At 60.3% G+C, this 18839-nt stretch overlaps 3 protein-coding genes across 5 annotated transcripts; 1 reads left to right on the forward strand and 2 right to left on the reverse strand.

Moving 5' to 3' along the window:
• Positions 1-502: 502 nt before the first annotated feature.
• Positions 503-7090, reverse strand: LOC116451863 (hexosaminidase D-like). Of its 3 annotated transcripts, XM_032125762.1 has the most exons (16): positions 7022-7057; positions 6114-6177; positions 4340-4546; positions 4023-4128; positions 3652-3883; positions 3411-3520; positions 3001-3088; positions 2756-2920; positions 2480-2663; positions 2210-2281; positions 1898-2102; positions 1724-1806; positions 1436-1514; positions 1169-1270; positions 951-1040; positions 503-839 (listed from the first exon to the last, which is right to left on the reverse strand). In XM_032125762.1, the coding sequence occupies exons 4-16, from the start codon at positions 4115-4117 to the stop codon at positions 656-658; spliced, it is 1689 nt and encodes a 562-aa protein (XP_031981653.1). In that variant the 5' UTR covers positions 4118-4128; positions 4340-4546; positions 6114-6177; positions 7022-7057; the 3' UTR covers positions 503-655. The 3 variants fall into 3 exon arrangements, with proteins under 3 accessions (XP_031981653.1, XP_031981655.1, XP_031981656.1); XM_032125764.1 differs by lacking the exon at positions 6114-6177 and having other exon boundaries at positions 7022-7090; XM_032125765.1 differs by lacking the exons at positions 503-839; positions 7022-7057 and having other exon boundaries at positions 1898-2085; positions 4340-6987.
• A 1537-nt stretch (positions 7091-8627) lies between these two features.
• Positions 8628-13187, forward strand: MLST8 (MTOR associated protein, LST8 homolog). The gene is made up of 8 exons (XM_032125777.1): positions 8628-8881; positions 8986-9037; positions 9108-9270; positions 9366-9441; positions 11249-11401; positions 11530-11654; positions 12069-12232; positions 12689-13187. The coding sequence occupies exons 1-8, from the start codon at positions 8753-8755 to the stop codon at positions 12805-12807; spliced, it is 981 nt and encodes a 326-aa protein (XP_031981668.1). The 5' UTR covers positions 8628-8752; the 3' UTR covers positions 12808-13187.
• A 12-nt stretch (positions 13188-13199) lies between these two features.
• Positions 13200-18759, reverse strand: BRICD5 (BRICHOS domain containing 5). Its single transcript, XM_032125774.1, has 6 exons — positions 17797-18759; positions 16127-16261; positions 15515-15667; positions 15214-15321; positions 14177-14330; positions 13200-13683 (listed from the first exon to the last, which is right to left on the reverse strand). The coding sequence occupies exons 1-6, from the start codon at positions 18205-18207 to the stop codon at positions 13589-13591; spliced, it is 1056 nt and encodes a 351-aa protein (XP_031981665.1). The 5' UTR covers positions 18208-18759; the 3' UTR covers positions 13200-13588.
• Positions 18760-18839: the final 80 nt, after the last annotated feature.

Consider the following 18839-nt stretch of genomic DNA (forward strand, 5'->3'; position numbering starts at 1 on the left):
GGAGGCGGGGGAGATCTGGGAGCACACGGGGCCTGGGTGCTGGAATAACAGAGAAGGAAGAGATGAAGGCAGAATTTGGAGGCTGAAGAAGCCATCACTGTGCTCACACCCCTCCCAGCGACCAGGGATTCACAGCGACTGAAAGCAGACACAGGGTTGGGTAGCGGGTGCTGGTGGGAGCCTGGCAGGGCCCCTGCACATCCCTCTGTCCCTGCTCCATCCCAGGTGGCAGCCCTTGCCTGGGACATGCAGCACCCAGCAGCCACACCAACCTGGATCCTGTCCAGGGAGGGCACAGCCGCCCTCGAGGCCAGCACAAGGCACAAGGGTGTCCCCATGAGCTCTGTCACACTCTGCCCTGTGGCTGCCAACCCCTCCAGCTCCATCAGAGCCTGAGCAGGGGCCCAGGAGGTGTCACAAGATAGACCCCAGCCCTCCACACCAGCCTGAGCTCCCTCTCCCTGCACTGGGGGCAGAGTCGTGGCCCCCCAGCACCCAGCAGCATCTACGAAAATACTTTATTGTGGAGGGGGGTGTGCAGGGGCTCTGTACAGTGCAAACGGCGGCAGCAGTGCCGTCACCAGCAAACAGACACGCGATGGTGGCCCCCAAAGCCCAGCCAGGGGGGCAGCGGGAGCTGGGGGGGCTGTTGCCCCTATGTGGCCTTGGGCCGGCCGTTGAGGCGGATGATGGCCCGGTAGTCCCGCACCAGGTCCCGCAGCTGGTCCAGGTAGGGGTTGACGTTCTCTTCCATCCACTCTTCCACTGTGTCAGGGAAGTAGATCCTCTCCAGCTGGGCACGCAGGTCACGGACAAAGCTCTCCCAGTCCTCATGGAGCCTGGGGAGGGGAGAGCAGGGGTCCAGCTCCCTCCTGCGAGGGACCCCAGGGCTGAGCCTGGGACCCCTCCCAGCCCTGTGCAGACTCCTCCCAGCCCCCAGCACCACGTACTTCAGCACCTTGCTGCCAAAGCTCTCCATGTTGCGGGGGTTCCCAAACTGGCGCTTCCGGTGGTAGGAGCTGAACCAGCCCTTGATGGCACTGGAGAGGCACGAGGGAGTTGGGGGCACAGGGGCCATGGGGGATGGGGAGCTGCACATAAGGCAGGTCCTCTCCCATGGAGAAACATGGCCAGAGGCACCAATCCCACTGCTCCCCCCGCCTGTTACCTCTCCTCCTCCAGTGCCTTAAGGATGCTCTCCTTCAGGTGGCCATTAACCTGCTCTACCATGTGGTAGATCTCCACACCAGGGAACACTCCCCTGCCCTCGCTGGGGAAAGGGAGGGCAAGGTGAGGGCCCCGGACGTGGGGTGCACTGGGCTGGGTGAATCCCAGCACCCCGGTGGGTCTGGGACCAGGGCATTTGGGTGCCCAAGCCCCTGCTTCCCTCCAGCGCCTCCCTTCTGATGCAACTGCCACAACCACGTGCACGCACCAGGTGCTCTGCTCCAGCTGCACGCTCTCCAAGCCCAGCACATCCAGCACTTTCCTCTTTGCATCTTCTGTGAAGCCCCCTGGAAGGGTGAGGAAAGGGGCAGAAGAGCTTGGGACACCTCACCATCAGGCTTGCCCCAGCTTCACCACACCCCCAAAACTGGGTGAGCTGAAGCTCTTCCTCCTCTGTCTCCCACCTCCCCCCAGCACCCTGCCCAGCAGGACAGGCTCTGGCAGGCAGTGGGAGGTGAGGGTGAGCCTGGCCATGCCAGCAGAGCTGGGGGCTCACCGTTCACCAGGGTCTGCAGGCAGATGGCCAGCGAGGGGATGCTGACGGGCAGCAGCTCGCAGAGCACCGAGTAGTGATCGTACCTGCGGGGCAGGGACAGCCATCACCTCTGCACTGTGCCAGCACGGCTGTGTGGGCACCGGGAGGGCAGGGCGGGGTCCCACCACCCCTTACCTCTGCCAGCCGGTGAGCACTACGCCCTGCAAGCGCAGTGGGGCCAGCCGTGGCACGGCCTGCATCACCTTCAGCCAGCTCAGGTGGTTTTTCAGGTGGTAGCTCAGCGGCGTCCAGGCCTGAGCCGGCCCCGTGGTGCCCTTGAAGGCGCTGGCGAACCAAACCGCCTCGAAGCCGCTCTCCACGTACTTGGTGAGGAACGGCACTGCAGTGGGACAGGCGCGAGCCACCAGTGCCACTGTCCCCAGGAGGCTGGCGGGGGCTCAGGGGGGATCCCCCTACCATCCCCAGGAGCCTGGCATGCCACCTTACCAATCTGCTCAGCCTCGAAGTCGGGTGCATAGAACCACACCACGGGTGAGACGTGCTTCGCTATCCCGGACTCTGCAGGGAGGGCAGACGTTGGTGCCAGCAGCAGGAGGCAGCCTCAGGCTCCTCATGCTTCCCCGAGACCCGCATTCCCACAGGGCAAGGCATGGGCTCCTGCTGGCACTGGGCACGATGCCTGCCAGGGTGGGCACAGAGCGGGTGCTGCTGCGGAGCCTGGCCCAGGTGCCACCACTGCTGTCCCTGTCCCCTCACCCTGCAGCGCTCCCACGCTGATCTTCCTCAGCATGTCATCCCACATGAGCACCTGCAGCCCCCAGTACTGTGCTGTGAGGAAGCCCAGAACCTCCTTGATGTGCTTCAGGTACATGGTCCCCACATCGCCCTTGTGGTGGCTCATCCAGTTCTTGGAGTCTATCCCCTCCCCGAGATGGAACACCTGAACTTGGGGGAAGGGAGATGCTCAGCAGCCCTGGGAGCACCCCTGGTGCCTGGGGCGTGGGCTGGGGTCCCTGCACAGCCCCTGCCCACCTCATCTGCGCCGATGTGGATCCAGGTGGAGCGCCGGTGCTTCTCGATCACCTGCGACAGGATGCTCTTGAGCAGGGCCAGGGTGTCGGGGACGTGGGGGTTGAAGCTGTTGGGGAAGCGCTCAACCTCCCGCAGGTGCTGGTACTTCTCATGCTTGAGGATGAACTGTGGGGAGGAACCATCAGGGGGTTGTCCAGAGGGAATCCCTGTGATTTGGGATGGGGAGCAGGACTGGGACCCTCTACCTCCACATGACCAAAGGTCTGCACCAGGGGAACCACCTCCAGCTTGTATTGGTCTGCCAGCTGCTGGATCCGCTCGATGTCCTCCTCGCTGGGAGGGCAGGGACAGGCTCAGCGGGGGATGCCGGGGCAGAGGGCAGAGCGTGGGGGCACTTTCCCTCCTCCCCCTCCACTGCCACCCTGCCCACATGGCCCCAGCTGCCCCACACGTGTGCACTTCACTGAGGGGCACAAATATTGACCTGTCAGGCCAGGAAACTGGTCTGCCCAGCAGCACAGCCTGGCACTCTGACTGTGGTTATCGTGGGCACGGGGCCAGGTGGGTCACACCCAGCCCCTGGAGCACCGGGACCTGCTGGGGCCACAAGCCCCACAGCCAGCTCAGCACACAGCCCTGTGTGAGCCCTGCTCACCTGTAAGCGTACGGGGACCTGAGGATTTCCAGCTCCCCCTTGAAGGGGAACATGTCCTCGTACTCTATGAGGACACCGTTGGCTCCCAGCTGGGACAGGAGGGGGAACACCTGCAGGGTGGGCAGGGTGGGCTCAGCAGTGGGGATGGCACAGTCCAGGTGTCAGCAGGGACAGCTGGCAGGCCGAGCCCCGTCAGTGCATCCCTCCTTGGCCCCTCCTCCCTGTCCCCGGGCATCCTCACCTGTTCCAGGTAGGAGACTCTGGGTGCAGCTCCCTTGAGGTCCAGGTGGACCAGCCTCATCTCGGTGGCACTGACATCCCTGGGGACCTGCTGCTTTTGCCTCAGGGCCATTATCTTTGCCGCAGGGACCTCCAGAACCTGGCTCTGGGGGATGATGTCCTGGACGATGTCACCCGTGTCCCCCCAGAACCCGCTGTCCTTGCTGACGTGCTTGTGCAGCTCCAGGGTAAAGCTGCAGGGAGTGGAGCAGGGATGGGGGTATACACGGGGTTATGGGGTCACCAGCTACCCCCCAGCACCAGGTGCCACAGAAGCACAGCTCAGGGGTTGCTGCAGACCCTGACCTCCCTGGGATCCTGCTGTCACCTCACCTGTCACGGAAGAGGAACTTGATGCCAGCCAAGGCGACAAGGAGCAGCACTACGAGGCGCAGCAGGTTCAGCCGGTGGCTCCGCTGGAAGGCCATCTCTGGGAGCTCTGGGGACACACACGGGGGTCCAGCACCCCACGGCCAGCAGTGGCCGGAGGGACCCCAAGCACAAGTGAGCCCACACAGCCCCACGTACCGTGCCCTGCTCCCCTGACCATGGCAGCACAAGACCCGGAGAAAGGCGACATGGGGACAACCTCTCTGGCCAGCCTGGTCCCAATCGGGGACGTGTGCGGCAGTGCCCCATGTCCCTCCTACCTCGTGTGCCCCAGCGTGGGGCCAGCAGCCTGCTCTGCCTCTCCCTCTGCCTGCACGGGTGAGGCCGGTGCCAGAGCAAACAGGGCGGTGGTTGCAGAGCAGGTCCCCACCGGGGGTCCCGTCCGGCTGCCGGGTCACCCCCGAGCTAGGGGCCGTGTCACAGGGTGGCTGGATGGGGTAGCATCACGGGGTGGGCACGGTGCAACCCTGTGGGTAGAGAAGAGGTGATTGGGAGCCACCCAGGCGCATGCCAGCACTGGGCTGCTCCGGGGATGGTACCGGCACAGCCACGGCACTGGCGGGGTGAGGGTGGCAGCCTGGACCCCCTTGGCACCCGCAGGAGCCATGAGAAGGGAACCACGGATCCTCCTGGGAACCACACGCAGGCATCACTTCTTACTCCTGTTTCTCCAGTTCTGGTGTGCTCGGTGAGGCAGGGACGGGGCAGCGCAGCCACCCCCGGCGCTGCTGCCGCCAGCACTTCTGGTGAGCTGCCACCCAAACACATCCGAGCTCAGGGTTAAATTCTGCGCCGGCAGATTGGGGAAGTGAAAAGCAGATTTTGGCAGCTGTGGGTGCCCAAGCGGCTCAGCTGATCGCGAGGGTTTTGTTTGTGTTGCCACAGCGGTGGCATCGGGGAGAGCCGCGCTGAGCCGCCCCGCGCCTCCGGCTCCGAACGAGCCCTCTCCCAGACACAGCCATAATCCCTCCCGACACGCTCCTCCGCACGCTGCCACGGGGTGCAGGGGATGCAGCGCCGGGACCCTCCCGGGCAGCGGGACGTGCTGTCCCCAGAGCCCGAGGCCCCAGCAAGACCACGTCACAGGGCAGGACAGCGATGTGCAGGAGGGAGCTGGAGCATCCCTGCTCCATCCCCACCTCCCGGTGCCCGCGGGCACCCAGCACCTCGGTGCCCGTGTGCAGGAGGAGGAGCAGGAGCAGGTTTTTGGAGAGCAGGTAGTTCCCTGCGCTCCCTTCCCTGCATGGACAAGGTACTTTGCAACACAGCACCTCCTGTGCTGCGGGGGACAAGTGTGGTAACCAGTCCCTGCCATGCCCAGCCCGGGATACTCCTGGCAGCTCCAGCACAGCCCAGCAGGGATGTGCCAGGCTGGAGATGGTTGCCAGCCCAGGGGTCACCACTGGGTGCACAGGAAAGCACAGAGGGGACACAGGAGAGGGGTTAGTGGCCCCTGGGCACGCAGTTTGGGAAGCCCAGCACCCAGGAAGGCCATAAATATGCCAAGTGCTAATGGTGCTGTCATGGGAACACAGCGCCTGATCGGAACAGGGATAAATATTTAGACAGACGCTGTCAGCTCGCCAGGATTCGGTGTTTTTAATGTACGTTATCTTATTTAAATAGGGCAGGTTCTCAGAGCTGGAGCTCCCTGGCACAGCCAGGGCAAGGGCAGGCAGGATGGGTGCTGGCTGGAGGGGAGGCAGCACCAAGGGGTGCCGGGAGCAGCCAGGGCACCACATCCCTTGGCAGGCGGGCTCAGCTGAGGGATGCCTCCCCTCTAACCCGGCATCTCGCTACGAGCACCCACTATATTTATTAACATCCCATCTTCTGCTGCCAGCGCTGTGGGGATGGCGCTGGCACAGGCCTTGGGAGGCTCGGAAATGCCCGTGGCTCCTCACAACCGGCCGGGCTGACTCAACGCTTCACCGGCAGCAGGGCGAGGAGAGGCCGGACCCTGGGCCCCCTCTCTGCTCCACGCTGCCCAAGTGGGTTTTGCTGCCAGCCCCCTGCGCCCAGCTCCCTGCTTACCTTGCCGAGCCCCAAGGAGAGGAGGATGGAAGCAAATCCAAATGTGAGCCTGGAGGTGGCAGGGCTGTGGGGAGGATGCAGCTGAGTGTCCCCGGGGTGGCAGGGGGGGCGTTCAGTGGACTGGCAGTGAGGGTTTCGGGTGCCACCCGGCTGCCCACCCGTGTTCCCCACTGTTTCCACGCAGAACTCTCGCGCCCTCAGCACACCCAACAGTGCAGCCATGAGAGGAGCGATGCTGCTCCGTGTACGCTCCAAGTGCACACTCACACACACGTGCACACGCTCACGTGCTTCCAGAGCATTCCATGGCCAGCCTGGCCGAGACCATCCCGTGCTCTCAGCCTGTGCCACCCCCCAGGATGAGCTGCCCCCCGCCAGAGGTCACGGGACTGCCGCCCTACAGCCGGAGACTCCTGCATAGGGAGGCTGCAGACCCGCCATGGGGCTACAGCCCCATGGCAGCAGGAGGCTGTTCCCTCATCCCTGGGCAGAACTGGTCCCTGTCTCATCCTGTTCCCTCCCAGGACACTGGAGCACGCTCGGAACAGCCCCTGGGCACAGAGGACCCTTTCCACACCCCACCCATCCCTCCGTGCTGTGGGGCGCCACCCACAGCCCGCAAACCCGGCACACCCCACAACGCCCCACACCAAGGACACTCCTTGGGCATTCCCGCGCCCCACGGCACCCTTCAGGCTCTGCTCGGCACTCCTGCGGCCCCGGGCACACCTACATCCTCCGCCGGCATCCCTGCATCCTCCCGGGGCTTCCCTGCGGCACCGGGACCCTGCATCCCCCCGAGCATCCCCGCATCCTCCCGGCACAGGTTCCCATCGCGACGCCGGGCATCCCTGCATGCCGCCGGCATCCCCTCGGCCCCGAGCACCCCCCGCTCCCCCGGCCCTTACCGGCAGGTGCGGGGCGGCCGCGGGCACCGCCGGGAGCGGGCGCGGGCACGGGCACGGGCACGGGCACGGCCACCGCCGCCGCCGCTCTTAAAGGGCCCGGTGCCCGCCGGTGCGGCAAGTGAGGAGGGATGCACCCGACCCCGCCACTCGCCTCGCACAGCGGGGACCGTGCCCAGCGCCCCGGTGCCGCACGCGCACGGCGGGGAGCACCGGCACAGCGCGGAGCCGCCCGCCCTGCCCCAGGCGGCACCGGCACAAGGGGAGGCCCCGGGGCGGCCCCGCAGCGCCCGGTGCGTGCCCGGTGTCCCTTCCCAGTGCCCGTTCGGGCTCGATGTGTGCCCAATGCCCGCCCCCGCCTAGCAATGCCCGGTGTGCGCTCTGTGCCTGGTGCCCGGTGTGTGTCCTATGTCCTGTATCCCACGTCCCGTGTCCCGTGCCCGGTGTGTGTGTGTCCCGTGTCCCGTGTCCCACGTCCTGTGCCCAGTGTGTGCCCAGTGCGTGTCCCATGTCCAGTGTCCCACGTCCTGTGCCCAGTGTGCGCCTGGTGTGTATCCCATGTACTGTGTCCCATGTCTCATGTTTCATGTCCCATACCTGGCGCCTGGTGTGTGCCCTGTGCCCAGCGTGTGTCCTGTGTCCCATGTCCCACGCCTTGTATCCCATGTCCCATATCTAATATCCCACATCCCATGTCCTATGTCCCATATCCCATATCCCGTGTCCCATATCCCATCTCCCATATCCCATGTCTCATATCCCATGTCCCGTGTCCCATATCCCATGTCCCATATCCTGTGTCCCATATCCCACGTCCCATATCCCATATCCCACATCCCATATCCCATATCCCATGTCCCATATCCCATATCCCACATCCCACATCCCACATCCCGTTTCCTGTTTCCCATATCCCGTATCCCATATCCCATATCCCGTATCCCATATCCCACTTCCCATATCTCACATCCCATATCCCATATCCCATACCTCACATCCCATATCTCACATCCCATATCCCACGTCCCATATCCCACATCTCACACCCCATATCCCACATCCTATATCCCACGTCCCATATCCCATTTCCCATATCCCACATCCCATATCCCATATCCCACATCCCATATCCCATATCCCACATCCCACATCCCATATCCCATATCCCATATCCCATATCCCATATCCCACATCCCATATCTCACATCCCGCATGCCATATCCCATATCCCATATCCCATATCCCACATCCCATATCTCACATCCCATATCCCATATCTCACATCTCATATCCCATATCCCATATCTCACATCCCGTATCCCACATCCCATATCTCACATCCCGTATCCCACATCCCATATCTCACATCCCGTATCCCATATCCCATATCCCATATCCCATATCGCCCATCCCGTTTTCAGCACTGCGCCCCCTGGCGGCACCGCTGCCAACGTCCTCTCCCCCTCCCCGTGCGCAGTGGTCTCGCCTCTCCCTCCCCCCGGGCGCCCCGCACATGGTAACGTCCCTCCGCCGCGCTCCTGCGCATGCGCGCTCCCGCCGGACGCGGCCCGGGGCGGCTGCGCGCTCGGCTGGGCTCTGTGCGCACGCGCGGAGCCGGGAACCGGGAGCGCCCCGGGACCGGGGCCGGGGGACGCGGGGCGAGAGAGACCCCGCGGGCTTTAGGGAGTCCCCCGAGCTCGGGCGGGGCGCGGCGGCTCCGGGAGCGGCGGCACGATGAACGCGGCGCAGGGCACGGTGGGCAGCGACCCGGTCATCCTGGCCACGGCCGGCTACGACCACACGGTGCGGTTCTGGCAGGCGCACAGCGGCATCTGCACCCGCACGGTGCAGCACCAGGACTCCGTATCCTTCCTTCCCCGCCGTCCCGGCAGCTCGGGGCCGTCCCCGCGTTCGGACCCCGGGCCGGGCCCGGCTGATGCTCGTACCGACCTTAACGGCGCCCGCAGCAGGTGAACGCCCTGGAGATCACGCCGGACCGGAGCATGATCGCAGCCGCAGGTGAGCGCTCCTGTCCTGCCGGGCACACCGGGAACCGGGCCGGGGCTCACCCGCTGCCCGGTGCTTGCAGGGTACCAGCACATCCGCATGTACGACCTCAACTCCAACAACCCCAACCCCGTCATCAACTACGACGGCGTGAGCAAGAACATCACCTCGGTGGGGTTCCACGAGGACGGGCGCTGGATGTACACGGGCGGGGAGGACTGCATGGCCCGCATCTGGGACCTCAGGTGGGCACCGGGGGCGTTCCCCCCTCCGGCAGCACCCCCGAGCTGTGGGGCCGATCTCACAGCCCTGAACACTCCTTCCTCACTGTCTGTCACAGGTCCCGTAACCTCCAGTGCCAGCGCATTTTCCAGGTGAACGCTCCCATCAACTGTGTTTGCCTGCACCCCAACCAGGTGAGGAAACTGCCTCCTCTGGGGTTTCCCAGCTCAGAGAATCCTGTGGAAAGGACATTGAAGCTCATCCCATTCCTGCCACGGGCAGGGACACCTTCCACTATCCCAGGGTGCTCCAAGCCCCATCCAGCCTTGGACACTTCCAGGGATGGAGCAGTCACAGTTTCTCTGGGCAATCTGTTCCTGTGGCTCCTCTGGGTAAACCTGAGGGACTGCAGAGATGTATCCCAGCAGAAGATGCGGTACAGCAGAAGATGGCCTGAGAGCTTCACACAATGTGTTTGTGCTAAAGACCTGGTGGCTGTTGCAAAGGGAGAGCACAGGGGCTGTGCTGGGCTCATCCCATGGGAGGAAACACACCCTTGGAGTGGGTTCTGCCCCTGAACATCACTGGGGATGTGATGGGAGCGAAGCTGGAAGAGTTGGGGTAGTTGGGAAGTTTGAGGGTGACAGCACTGCCAAGAAAAAGCATCATGAGGCCTTTGGCCATGAGTCCCTTCAGGTTGGATTTGCTTGAGGTTCACCAGTCGGTTCAGCAGCTGTTGCTGAGCAGAGGGAGAGTGGGGGCTCTTGAAGAGGCTGAAGGGAGCAGGAGCTGGGAAATCAATAGGGATCAATCAGTGCTAATGGCCTGGCTGGGCTGGGCTGGGCTTGCAGGGCTGTGGTTTTGCCTGCAGACAGGGCCGTGCAAACCTCTGTAAAATGCTGAGTAATGGAAATGTTCCCTTCCATTTCATTTGGCAAAGGCTTAATTCTGCAAATCAGGAATTTCAGACTAAATTTGAGATCAGTTATTTGGACCAGACTATCCAAATGCTCTTGTAGTGTTGGTGCTGTGAGAATCCGTTATATTAAATAAATATTGCTGCACATAGGTCTTAGATAGGAAATAATCCCTGACCAAGATGCTGCTGAGGTGCAGGGTGTTGGTTTGTGAGCAGAAGGTGGTTAATTAATCCAAAGGTGGCAGCATTTGTTCGGACAGTTCTGTGGTTCTGCAGTTCCCTCTGCAGAGATGCTGATCCAATTATCCAGAGATTCCTCACAGCCTGGGTAAAGCCATGAAAACTTTGGACTCAGCATTTACACCTGCTGAGAAGGGTCTGAGGGTTCAGGAGCCCAGAAGAGGCTTTTGTGCAGTCAGATAAATGCATTGAGTGGTGTTTGTCTCCTCAACACCAGCCCCTGCTCCCAGGGACAGGATTAGCTGTGCCTGATGACCTGATCTCCTCTAGGGATTCTGCTAAAATTACGGACAGCGCAGGGCTGTCGATAAAGCCCTGGTTTGAGTGGAGACATGCCAGCATTGTCTTCTGCTCTGAGCACGGGATCAGAGCCAGGACTCCTGCCCTTGGCTCTTGTCCTTCCCCTGAGAAGGGGAGAGAGAGAGAGAAAACCCACTTCAGATTGTGATTTTCAGGTATCTGCACCCTTGAGTGCTTCAGTTGTTCAGTGGCCAACCTGGCCCTTAATGCTGCCTCTCAGATGTGCTGAAAACCACTTGGCTCCCGTGGATGTCGTTTGGAGCTGTAGCTGTGCCACAGCCCTGGAACTGGGGCAACTGCTGTTTGCCCTGGGGTTTACAAAATCAGCAAACCCCTCTGGGGAGGGAAACAGGCTTTTGCAGAGTGTCATGGGCATCAGTACTCGGCTGGGACAGCCAGGGTGTGAAACAGCCCTGAGCTGGGGAGAGAGGACGCAGGACAGGACCCTGCTGCTTAAGCCCAGAGCAGGGCTCGATGTGGGTGCCAGCTCCAGGCTGCTGCTCGGCAGTGCCCGGACAGACACGGCCGCTGTGTCCCTGCAGGCGGAGCTGATCGTGGGCGACCAGAGCGGGGCCATCCACATCTGGGACCTGAAGACCGACCACAACGAGCAGCTCATCCCCGAGCCCGAGGTGTCGGTGAATTCGGTGCACATCGACCCCGATGCCAGTTACATGGCTGCTGTGAACAGCTCGGTGAGCTCTGCTGGGATGTGCCAGAATAGCCGCGCTGGCTTGGCCGGGCTGTGCTGGGATGGGGGAACTGGGCTGGTTTCAGGTGGGCATCCACCAGCCCGGACACAGATCCCGCTGTGTCTCCGCAGGGAAACTGCTACGTGTGGAACCTGACGGGCGGCATCGGTGAGGAGGTGACACAGCTGATCCCCAAGACCAAGATCCCGGCACACAACCGCTACGCCCTGCAGTGCAAGTTCAGCCCTGACTCCACGTGAGTGTGGAGCCCCTCACCTCCCTGCCAGGGCAACCACGGGCCTTTCTGGGCAGGCAGGGGCCAGCTGTGCCTCCAGCTGTGGCTGCTGCTGGCTGCACATTGCATGTCCCCAGGGAGGAGCGGGGCAGGAGGCACCGCAGAGTTGCTGTCAGTGGTGTCCCTGAGCTCAGCAAGGTTTGCAGCCATGAGCTGTTCTACAACTGGGATCCAACTGCTGCAAAGTGTGAGCTCCTTCACGGAGTCTGTTCAGCTGGAATCTCCTAAATCAGACGGTGCAGGCATAAGGAGATCTGATTGCAATGGGGGCAGCTCTCCAGGCCATCACTGGCCCTGGCCCAGGTCTATGGTAACAAGAGGCCCACAGGGGGACAGTGACTAATGAGGTTGCCCTCACATGTGTCCTTCTTGCAGGCTCTTGGCCACTTGTTCTGCTGATCAGACGTGCAAGATCTGGAGGACTTCAAACTTCTCTCTGATGACAGAGCTGAGCATTAAGAGCAACAACCCTGGGGAGACGTCCCGGGGCTGGATGTGGGACTGCGCCTTCTCCGGGGACTCCCAGTACATTGTCACAGGTGAGGCACCACCTGGACTGTGCCAGGGCCCTGCACCAGCCGGGCCTGACCAGTTACCCTGGCTGGGACATTGCCAGAGCCTGGGGCACAGGGGGTGTGAGGTGGGAGCACCCAGTCCCACACCCCCAACACATTCTTCTGACTGGACCATTTTGTCTGTGCTGCGGTGGGGCAGCTGTTTGAACTGGAGAGGAGATCTCCAGCTGTGCTGTTCATCTCACAGTTCACAGCATGTTAGTCCCTTAAGCACACCTCTGGTAATTTCCACACTCACTACTTTCCAAAATAATTAAACCCCACATAACAGAGGAATGCACTGAGCTGCTGTGCCATGCTGGTCATCACCAGCCCTAAGGATGGCTGAATGAAGCAAGAGGAGTGTCTTTCTTATATTAAGAGTAAAAAAGAAACTTAAAAGGTAGTATCATATATCCCTCTCTTCACTTTCTGTTCCAGCCTCCTCTGATAACCTGGCCAGACTGTGGTGTGTGGAGACAGGAGAGATCAAGAGGGAATACAGTGGCCACCAGAAAGCTGTGGTCTGCCTGGCCTTCAATGACAGCGTGTTGGGATAACGGGCACGTGTGGCAAGGACAGGACTGCTTTTTGTTTCCCCTTTCCTTGCCAGACCCTCTCCAGAGCCTGGGTCACACGCTGGACCCATCCCCTCCCGCATGGACAGGGCTGGACCTCTGACAGGGGCAGCTGCAGCTGCCTGGGTCACCAGGCTGGGACCAGGCTTCAGGTCCAGGCAGGACATTGCTGAAATGTGTGTGGCCTCTGAGGGAGGGAGTGGGAGAGGGAGGCACAATCCCACTGCAGGGACACAGGTACAGTTCAGCTGCAGGAATCCCTGGGGCATCAGCTGCTGACAGCATTGGATGTTCGTGTACCCCAAAGTGGGAAAAAATAAAAGCCTTTGCAAATGATGGGAGAGCCTGAACAAAGAGGAGAAGCAGCTCTTGTCTCAGTTTGCAATCCCTTTATTCAAAGTATTTCACAGGGTGACTTGGAGAGCTGCTCTCCTAAAGCCAACCACCCCTGCAGATGCAACAACCACCTTGTGTTGAACAGAGCCTGGAGCCTCAGAACTCCAGCTACTTCCCAGGATTCCTCTAGGCCTGGGTCTCCTAATTCCTACGAACGAGGCACAGCCCTGGAGCAGAGCTGCAGAGTGTCTGTGCTGACAGTACTGAGCAGAGGCCTCCTGTTTCTCTAAACTCTCCTGACCTGCAGCATGGAATCAGCAGGAAGCTCTGGGGATGCTGTAGGTGATCCCTTCCTTGTGGAAGTCAGAGGCTTTTCAGGAATCCAGTTCAAGTATGAGGGCAGAGAGGGCGGCCATGGCTGCAGCACTTATTCGGGCAGGTAATAGAAGCAGATGGAGACACAGATATTGCTGGGGAAGCAGATGTCAATGCACAGGTAGATGAGGCGCTGCCTCCCCGGCCCTGCCAACAAGCAAGGACAGCATGAGAGCAATGCTTTGGTCCTGCAGCTGCAGAGTCCCCAGGGATGCTTTGGTCCCAAAGCTACGGAGTCCCCAGGGAGCTGAGCAAGGGGAAAGCCTCAGGGAATGACCTTTGTTATTAAAGCTGGAGTGAGGCAGAGCAGGCTGACAGCTCAGCAGGCTGCTTTGGCTGAGGATGAAGGTGACAGGGATTAACCTGTGGTGTCTCAGGGGACAGCTCTGTGTGCTGGCTGTGCTGTGGTGATGGGGCAGGGGCTCAGAGCCCATCCCAGAGCCACGGCTTGGAACAGGGGGTGGGTATGAGCCAGCACTCAGGGATGGTGAACAATGGTCTGATTTTGCACTAGAGGTCACCTGTCCCTGTCCTGGGCCTTGGCAGCCTGTCCTGGGATGCATCAGCTGTTGTGCGGCAGAGCCTGATCCTCTTAGAGGTGCTAGAAAAGCTCTTGCTTCCCTCTGCCAAGGGAACTTACCCTGCCCTCTCCGCACCCAGAAGATGGATGTCTGCTCACACAGGGTCTGCACAGCCTCCCCCAGGCCCCTGGCGTCCACCTGCTCCCCTGCCACAATGCCCAGGAACTCCCGGTAGAACTTGGTCTGGTTGTTGTGGTGTAGCAGCTGCTCAGCCTGAAAGAAACGTCCCCGTTAGTTCCTCCCAAGGCACTTTGTCCCTCCGGCCCCACAGCCCTGCTCTGGCTCCCAGGGCACCCCAGGAGTGGTCTGTACCCCTGGCAGGTTTCTCCTGCCAGCTGCCCTGTCCCAGCTCCCAGGGTGAGGCTGCCAGGTCTCATTTTCTGTCTGTGGGCTGCTGGCAATCCCAGCACTACCAAATTTTACTTCCATTTGGGAGCCTCAGGGCTGGGCAGGTGCTTTCCTCTCCCTGCATCCCCTTTGGGAGCCTGTGCTCCTACACTTCTCTGGGAGTAAGGTGAAGACCAAGGAGCTCCCAGGAGCCACTGAGGAAATGGAGAGCAGATGGCAGGGACACAAAAAAATGGGGCTTTCTGTCTTCTGGAAATGGAATCTGCCCCTGCCCAGCCATCCACTGACATTTTGTTCTGAGGGTCTGTATACGTGATTGCCTCCAACCTGCTTCCCTGAGAGTTGGTAACAAACCCCCTTTGTTTTTCCTTCCCCAGATTTTTGAGCAGGTAATAGAATCCAGTGGGAGCGAGTCCTGCAGGAACCCTGCTATTCACCTCCATGGGACACATCCCCCTGCCCCAGGCTGCTTCCCACAGGAATCAGGGTATGGATAAACCCAGGAGCTCGTGCTCAGATCTGGCTCAGAGCCCAGCCTGGGGACACAGCTCTGCTCCTGTGCCCCGTGAGCACTGAATCCCTCAGAATAGGGGCTGCTCCTGCTCCCCTCGGCTGGGAGAGCCCGGCCCTGGGTCCTTGGGAGTGGAGAGTCACCCCTGCAAATCCACACAGGGGAGAAGGTTCAGTGCAAAGCTCAATCCATCCCCCATGCCCCAGCTGTCCCGGGAATGCTGCAGCAGCTGCTCACACTGTGCTCAGAGGTGTTCAGAGCCGTCTGCAGGGTCTGCAGGTCCCAGGGGTCCATCCTCCTCAGGTAGCAGGTTCGCTGCTCCAGTGGCTTGTAGCACACGTAGCCCTGCAGACAGATGTGCCTCTTGGAGCAGGCAACACACACCCACCCTGTCCCAGGAACCCCCTACAATGGACATTCTCCTTTCCCCTGCTCTGTGTTTCATGACTAAAGGTGCAGAGAAGGGCAGCAAACAGCAGCTGATGTCTTTCCTGGTCTGTAGTCCCTGCTAGGGAAGCAGGGATGCCCCAGCACTCACGTTCCTGCTGTCGTACAGCACCACGGCGCTCCGGTTGCTCTGCGAGGTGATGTAGTACGTGACAGTGCTCCTGGCCTTGTCCACCACAGCTGTCTGGTTCCTCAGCGGGTCCTGCTGGCCCTGGAGCGTCACTCGGATGAGCTGGGAGCCAGCCTGGGCATGAGGAGTGGGAGGGCAGCACCCATCATCAGCTGCTCAGTGCTTGTGTGCAGCATCTCCCACCAACATCCCCGAGTGGCCCTGTGCTGGTCCCTGTTCCTTGTCTGAGTGATTCAGTAATGGAGAGGAGGAGGCTCTGACCCAAGGGAAGGATGGTCCATGACTCCATCCTCAGGGCTGGGGAGAGGCAGGCACCAGTGCCCCTCATGCCAAAGGCACCAGGTGCTGGAGGAAAAGGCCAGGGGACTCCCAGCCTCTGCCCCAGGCCTGCCTGCAGCCTGCCGGCACCTCCCTGCCCTGCTTGCACCTTCCTGCATCGTCCAGCCACTGATCCAGCCAAACCCAGCCCAGATCTCAGCCCACCCATCCCTCCTGGGAGCTGCTTCCCACACAACTCAGGGCTGTAGGCAGGAGGATGGGAGGAGGCTTCCTGCCCACATCGAGATCCCTTACCTGGGCAGAGCTGGGGGAGAAGCTGAGAACCCCCATGACAATGACACCAACAACTGCAAAAAACAACAAGGCAACGGACAAGATGATCCAGAAGGTCCTGGAGGGAGCTGGGAAGTGTGCTGTGGCCCTCCTGTCCTGGGAGCCAGGGCAAAAGAAGGAGGAACAGGAGTTAAAATTGACCCTTCTGCCAATTCTTCGTCATCAAACATGTTTCCAGCTCATGACACCAATCCTTGTGCAGAGTGGTTGGAGTGCAGAGCTGCCAAACCATTGCAGCACCTGGAATAATGGAGCTTTTATCCCACAGCACTGGAATTCCAGATCCAGCATCCTTGTAACCAGCACTGCAACACCCAGGGAAGCTGCAAAGCCCCCAGGGCAGGGCTGGAGCAGCAGCTTTCCAGACACAGGGAACAACAAATTAAATTAGTTTGGTTTACTGCAGAAATCCCCAGCGGGACTGTCAGCATTGGAATCAGACCCCCTGTGGAGTGATCCTGCTTCTGTTCCCCTCCCAGATTGGAGGGGAACAGAAGCAAGAAAATCCAGTGTTGGATTTTCTTGCTGTTGTCCTCCATGAGACCAAGGAAAAGAGTTTGGCAGTGCTGTGACGGTTCTATTGGAACTATTAATTTACTTTAATTCTTATATTGAAGCAATTAAATTTAACTTCACGGCACATAACGTGATTTTTACAAAGCAGAAAATGTGCTTTCAATAATCTCAAACACAGCCCACATTTAAAAAATAACCTGTTTCTCAATCCTCTGAAGGACAGAGAAATTCAATCCATGCCCAGGATTATATGTGCTCCAGCTGCACGAGGATGGGCTCATCCAGCCTTGGGACAGTTATGGATCTTTATTGGAAACAGGGAACTTCCAGATTATTCCCCCAGAAAAGCAGCAAGTTACAACTGCACGTATCTGAAGTCCTATCAATTCCAACAGAGCAGAGCCGCAGCCCTGCAGTAACTGGCAGGTTTTCTACAACCAGTGGAATTCCCTCCAGTGGGAAAGGTGCAGATAAAGAAATCCAGCAGCTCTCAGCCCTCAGCAGCTCACAGCTCACACCCATCGTGAGCCACTTGGCCGTGGCTCCTCGGCTCCTCTGCCCTGTTACCTGACCAGTTTATCCCGTGCAAGTCCAGGCACCTCCAAGGCAATCCAACTGACAGCAGCTGCCTTGCAGGAGCTGGACTAGGGGTGCTGGGGATGAAAAAAACCCTATCAGGATCCACAGGAATGGCAGGAGCTCAGCCCCTTTGGAGAGGGATCAGGCAAGCACAGAGCAGGCACTGTCTGTGATAGAATCATGGAATCCTGGGATGGTTTGTGTTGGAAGGGATCTTAAAGCCCATCCAGTTCAAACCCCCTGCCGTGGGCAGGGACACCTTCCACTATCCCAGGTTGCCCCAAGCCCCGTCCAACCTGGCCTTGGACACTTCCAGGGATAGAGCAGGCACCCTGTGCCAGGGTCTTACCACTCTCACAGGGAGGAATTCCTTCCCAATATCCCATCTAACCCTGCCCTCTGGCAGTGGGAAGCCATTCCCCTTTGTCCTGTCACACCCTTGTCTAAAGTCAAGTCCCAGAGGAAGGACAGAGCCAGCCTTTGCCCAGGAGCTGCTGGAACAGGGAATACTCGCTGCAGGAACAGGGAATACTCACTGCAGGGGCAGCACGGCCGGTGCCGTCCTCTCCTTCCATCCTCCACTTCAGGCAAGGACCTGGCTGCTGCCGCTCTGCCTCCGGCCCACGCACAGACTGGGCATGATCCCGGCTCCAGGCACACCTGGAAAACCTAAACTTGTGTCCATGGGACATAAATACCTGTCCCTCGCAGCCAAAGGGCTCCGCGGGAGGGGGAAACCTGAGGCCGGAGCGGGAGCTGAGCGCTGCTGTCAGTGCCCGACGCGGCTCTTCCTGCTTACCCCCGGCAGGGGCAGGAGCCACAATCGGGGCCTTTGTGTGCCCTCGGGGCTGGCAGGCCTCAACAAGGGCCCAGGTGAGGCTCATTGAGAGATCAAATGACCAGAGGACAGTGGCAGCCTGCCCTTGTGGCAGCAGCAATTCCCACATTTCAACAGGAACTCGGCGCTGCCAGAGCTCCGTGGGCAGGAGCCAGGTGTTGATCCTGCTGTCCCGAGCCTGGGCTGCACAGACTCACCTGTGCCACCCTCGGGGGAAAAGGAAAAAGGGGCTGTGCCACAAAGTCACCACCACAGCCTGCACTGCACTCGCACCGTCACCCATGTCCTGTCCTGAGAAACTCCCTGTGGGAACAGAGTTCCCTGATCACCCAGATCCTGAGCAGTTCAGGAGTCCCCAAAACATTTGAAACCTGCCAGCCAGACATAACAAAGGTGTGGAAGCAAGGAAAAGCTCAGAATTCCTTCATGTGATGTCTATCCAGGGAAAATGCAGGTTTCGGACATTTTCCTATCAAGCACAGCCCAGGGCTGAACAAACTGGCCTGAAGCCCACAAGAAAGGAGAGGGACTTTGGACAAGGGCATGGGCACGACAAAGAGGAATGGCTTCACTGCCAGAGGTTTAGATCAGATGTTGGAAAGAAACTCTTCCCTGTGAGGGTGGGGAGGCCCTGGCACAGTGTGCCCAGAGAAGCTGGGGCTGCCCCTGGATCCCTGGAAGTGTCCAAGGCCAGGTTGGACAGGGCTTGGAGCACCCTGGGACAGTGGAAGGTGTCCCTGT

The sequence above is a fragment of the Corvus moneduloides genome, chromosome 16 (assembly GCF_009650955.1).
Source record: "Corvus moneduloides isolate bCorMon1 chromosome 16, bCorMon1.pri, whole genome shotgun sequence".
Taxonomy (NCBI): Eukaryota; Metazoa; Chordata; class Aves; order Passeriformes; family Corvidae; genus Corvus; species Corvus moneduloides.